This window comes from Hevea brasiliensis, chromosome 12, assembly GCF_030052815.1.
Source record: "Hevea brasiliensis isolate MT/VB/25A 57/8 chromosome 12, ASM3005281v1, whole genome shotgun sequence".
In the NCBI taxonomy this organism is placed as follows: Eukaryota; Viridiplantae; Streptophyta; class Magnoliopsida; order Malpighiales; family Euphorbiaceae; genus Hevea; species Hevea brasiliensis.
Window position 1 is genome coordinate 40,311,997 of NC_079504.1, and position 5,485 is coordinate 40,317,481.

A 5,485-nucleotide genomic window follows, 5' to 3' on the forward strand; every position below is an offset into this window, starting at 1 on the left:
GCAAGAACAATTGCATTGACGGCTTGAGTGTTTAAAGCTTGAGAAGTATCCATGATGCATCAAGAGTGCGATGAAGCAATGAGAATCTAATACTTCATTAATTTTAAATATGTTCAAGTACAACTTTATATACAACAGCATGTGATGCATTTACATTGGACTAAAACACATGATACATAAAGGATTTGAGTTACATAGGTAGAAGTCTAAGGCAATTACAACATTTCTACAACACAAATACAATATATGTAATCTAAAGCAAGAAATTAAATACAATATAAAGTTTGTGATTTAATTTGATTATTCACTATTAATACTTCATTGATAAGATCATGTAAGATGTTGATCAAATTAAAATAGCCACTTACATGTAAGGTTGAGTATTAATCGATTTGATTTGAATTAGAAAATTAAAAATCGAATTGACTAAATCAAATCAATTAATTAGTTTAGATTTCATCTTAAATTTTTTTTTTTAACTTATTTTGAAATCATTTCAAACTTAATTTTAGTTATTTTTAAATCTAATTTTAAAGTTAATAACAATTAGTTGAAAAAATTAACTATTTAATTCGCTTCTATTAATTTTTTCTCAAAAAATAAAATCAAATCGAATAGTTGAATTCTTAAAATTAGAAATTAAACTAAACCGATTTATCATGAAAATAAAATTAAATTTCTAAATTAAATCAATTCAATAATTCTTTTTTTCAATTTGATCCTACTCACCCAATTAAATATTATATTTTTGGTATTGTGGTAAGGTACATAATACTCTTTGAATATAGTTTTTTAAGGTATCAAAGTGAAAATTATTATCGGCAAATTTAAATTGTATTACTTAAGTTTTATATGATCTTACATTTAACACTAAATTAAAAATCTGTTAGTTCTTTTGATGCATTTTGATACTAGTCTTTAGGGTTGTGCACGTGTTTGGGTCTCGAACTGAATCAAATAATCATATCAAACTGAACTCATTTTGATGTTTTAGTTTAATTTTAATTCTTTACTACGAACTATACCGAATGTATATCGAAACCAAACTGATAACCGATTTTATGCATATGTTTTCTATACTTTTTTTTAAATATATTATCTTTTATTTCTATACTTTTTCTTAATAATTTTAATTATAAATACATTAAATCAATTTATGATTATTAATTATAAATGCACTTATTATACTATATATATGCTTAATTTATAATTATATTTGTATCTTATAGTTAAAAATTTCATAATTAATAAATAGTTAAAAGATGTATTATATGATATTCTTATGCTAATATATTATATAATATACTTAATTGTAAATTATATATATACTGTGTAGTTAAAGAGTATATATTGTAAAAAAAGCCCCTATAATTAGCTAAGGCAATGTTGTATACCTTACATGACAAGGAAATCAGATACAAAGCTTTCTGGCGATGCTACACTCCTACGTAAAAAGAAATAGAAAAAAAAAATTATATTTTTGGTCATAATTAAATAAGTGTAAAATTAAATTTAAATAAATTTCTATATTTTTTAGTTAAAGTCAAATAATATAATATATTTGAAGTTAATTAAAAGCTTATTTGATTTAAAACTTGATTTTAAACTGAAATCACAATGGCTTTTTTTATTTTTTTGTCAAAAAAAAATTATTTGTCATGTACATTCTTTTTTCCTCATTTATGCTCAATTAACGATAGGACATACCTATGATTATTATTTGATTTCTTGCAAATGTATTAGGTAGTATCAGCATGTCTTGATGAATATATTGAATTGGGATTTTGTTGCTAGTGGAAAAGGATGATTAATATAGTATTATATTAGTTATATTTTCTCATATAGCTTTCAACGGTACAAATAAAAATACATATATATATAAAAGCTAAAATAAACTAAGCCAACCCAATTCCCAAATTGAATCATGTAACTATAAATTTAATTTATAATAATATTCTTTCAAAAATATTATCACTCAGTGCATTCCACAGACACCTGACTAGTTTTATTAAAAATAAAACTATTTAAGCAACAACTATATCTTCTTCTTCTTTTTTTTTTTTTTTTATTTATCAGAGAGACCACTTTATCTTCTAAAAATAAAATTTAGCCTTGGCTATAATTATAACAAATATAGACTATAATAATATATTTCCAAAAACATTGCAACTATACAGACCCTTGGATTTATCAAGGATGAAGGAATTGTGACCAGTATGGCCATCAGCATCTGCATAACCTAATTAATATCCGAAAAGGTCAAAAGAAGCCAAGAGAGTGAAACTTTGGAGTTTAATCCAAGTGTTGCTTGCAAATAAAGAACTAACTGAACGTCTCCATCAATTTATCAAGGTGAAGCACATCTGATATTAGTCTTCCTTCAACCAAGAACTAGATAATGTGCAAACATGATATATAAACAAATTAAACTATGTTCCTTCAGGATTAAGGGGGAAAAGGAAGCAAAATCGAGAAACGTTCACTTTGATTTTTTGTCATCTTCCTTAATTTTGTATTTTTTGTCTTCTTCCTTCATTTTCTTCTCCCATATCCGCTTCTTGTAGGCCAGCAACATGTCTGGCATTTTCTGCATCAATTTGGCAGTGTTTTCCCGTTTCTCAGCAGATATCCTGTCGCATTTGTGTCCTTTCATCTTGTTCCTCATTTCTTTCCTCTCTGGATCATATGGCCAATCTTCCCCAGCAAGGAGGACTTCCTTGCGAAGTCTGGCTCGTCTTCGAGCACTAATGTGGAGTGGTGTCCATGCCCCTAGATTCCAATAACCCCATACACCCTTGGATAGCTCATCTTTATGTTTTGCCAACTTCTCCCTCCATGGGTATTGATACTCATAAACTGCCTTTGCCACAGTTTTCACAGCCTTGCTTGCCATCAAATTCTTTCAGGCGCTCTTACTGAAAAATTACAAGAGTAAGCAAGAAAACAATACTTAGATGGATATAATTGTAAAAGTAAGCACAAAGAAGTATAAGGAAAATGCAAAATGCAATCAGTGATTTGTCTCATTCTCCTCTAGGGTGTCACTCACGTATATTTATAATGAAGAATCCGGGATTGACAAAGACACTAGACTAGTAGGTCAGTTTCAGTGTAATGGGAACTGCTATAAAGTTTGTCTAATTGAATTACAATTATATTATTTACATATACAAAAGCTAAATGTTTCTCCATTTCTCCTGCTGCTTCACTATTCTTGGCAAAAGTAAACAAGCTGAATAGCTGGGCATTTATATAATATAACACCAGAGCATGTCCACAGGAGTCGCCTTGTAAGGGGATTTGCTGAATAAATTGAATTGCTGCAGAAAGTTTTGACTCCAACGACTAGGAGCTGGCAAACTTAGGGAAGGCAGTTCAGCTGAATCACTAAGGGCTACAGTTAAACCCCTTGCAAGTTGGCTACTGAAGAAGTGCACTGAAGGCTGTCTTAAAGCATATATCAGGACGAGGAGAGGGGAAAATAAATAAATAAATAAAGCAAGAGTTTTAACTGAGAAACAAGGAAATAATAGAGAAAACAAAGAGAGTAACAATGAAGAAAAAGAAAATGTTAAGACCTTAGAAGTAAATTTTCGATGGATTTTATTGCAGGTATTGATTTTCCAGTAATTTGAGTGTCCAAATTTTGCGCAAACCCAAAATACCAAATAGCAAATTCCCCAACACAGAAAACCTGTGATGAACAAAATTCATGGAGCCAAAAAACCAACATATAAAAGAGGTGGCAATTAATTTTTTTGAGAGAATTCTACTGAGAAAAACAATTGAAAAACAGAAACCCTAGGAAACAAGCTGATAACTTTCCCACAAGTTATTAGCAATTTTTTCAACTCAGTTAAAAACCCAATTCAGTTATTCAAATTTCATTTTATGAGGATTCTAATTCAATGGAATTCAAAAACTTCACAAGTCAATAACAATGGAGTATTGCAGTGTCCATAAATTTCCAAATAGTAACCAAATCAACACATAAACTCAATCCTTCTTTCAACCACCTAATTCTGCGCAATAAAACGCAACATAAACTCAAGGAAAACCAAATTAAAGTATGAGCATCTCAAAGCATTCTCAAAACTACAAAGAAAAATAAAGCGACCAAAAAGCTTATGTAATGGCAGTCAGTATCTTCACAGCCTCAGATCCATTAAACCAAATCATAGAGGGAGGAAAAATATAGCTTGATTTATTCTAGAAGAGATTCAAGAATAATGAAAGTAATAAGTTGCCATATGGAATCAAATCCGTTCAGTGTGTGAGAAATGGCAAAATTAAAAGCAAAACAAAAGGGAATGACAAAAAAAACTAAAATGAAACTAAGATTTAATTAACTAATGAGATGTTTTGCCATTCGAAGAACAAGGAAAATGAAGATTGAAAACCATAATTGCCCAATTTCACCAAATTCAGTGATTAAAAAGGGAAACCGCAGACAAGGAACAAACCTGAAGTAGTCGTTTTTGCCAAATTAAGTCCAAATTCGAGAGGCAAGAGAGAGCAAAATGACTGGCCAGCCTTGGAGGAATAGAACTCAAGCCAAATGGTGAGTGGCTTAAACAAAGGGAAGGGATCCTGTCGAAGGAAGGGGGAGGCAGTGCCGCTGCGGCAGCGGAGAAGACTAGCGTCTTGGCAATGTTAGGTTTTACAAGTTCATTAACCTCAAAACTACCGGTAATTTTTACAAGCCGTACCTAAACTTTGTCCCGAATTTTATTTTCGTCCCCAACTTCATTTTGTTTCTTAAAAAATTGCCTAAACTTTGTTTTGTCACAGTGAAAATCCTTTTTATCAGAAATCAGTCACATAATTTAAAAAAAAAAAAAAGTACACGTGAAAAACTCTCTATCTCTTTCTTATACATGTATAACAAATACATGTATAACAAGGGAATAAAATTTAATTTGACCTTTACAATTATTGAGAAAGTTCTATTTAATTTATTTTTAATTTTTAATTTAATTTAATTTATAAATTTTGATTTACATTTAAATTAATTTAATTAATAAAAATATTTAATTATTTAATTATTTTTTTAAATATTAAAATATTATTTTTATATTATATAAGTAATTAATAAAAATAAAAATATTACTTTTATTATTCAATATTATTAATTAAATTGAAATTAAAAATTATTACTATTCCAATTAATAATATTGCATAATAAAAATAATATTTTTATTTAATTAACTATAAAATATAAAAAATAATATTTTCATATTAAAAAATAATTAAATATTAAATAATTTATTTAAATAAATTATTTGATATATAAATAAATAAATTAATTAATTATATAATATAAAAATAATATTTTAATATTAACAAATGTCATTTTTTAATATTATTTAAACAAAATAATTAGATATTTTAAAAATGATATTAAAATATAATATTAAATAAATAATATTTATATTATATTTTAATATTAAAAAATAATATTTTTATTAATCAGACTAATTTGAGC

The 5,485-nt window shown here is 27.5% G+C and overlaps 1 protein-coding gene across 5 annotated transcripts; it reads right to left on the minus strand.

The window, feature by feature from the left end:
• Positions 1-2,323: 2,323 nt before the first annotated feature.
• Positions 2,324-4,681, minus strand: LOC110637163 (uncharacterized). Of its 5 annotated transcripts, none has more exons than XM_021787150.2 (4): positions 4,464-4,681; positions 3,579-3,694; positions 3,288-3,443; positions 2,324-2,915 (listed from the first exon to the last, which is right to left on the minus strand). In XM_021787150.2, the coding sequence occupies exon 4, from the start codon at positions 2,891-2,893 to the stop codon at positions 2,480-2,482; it is 414 nt and encodes a 137-aa protein (XP_021642842.2). In that variant the 5' UTR covers positions 2,894-2,915; positions 3,288-3,443; positions 3,579-3,694; positions 4,464-4,681; the 3' UTR covers positions 2,324-2,479. The 5 variants fall into 5 exon arrangements, with proteins under 5 accessions (XP_021642842.2, XP_021642835.2, XP_021642850.2 ...); XM_021787143.2 differs by having other exon boundaries at positions 3,288-3,447; XM_021787158.2 differs by lacking the exon at positions 3,579-3,694.
• Between the last annotated feature and the right edge of the window lie 804 nt (positions 4,682-5,485).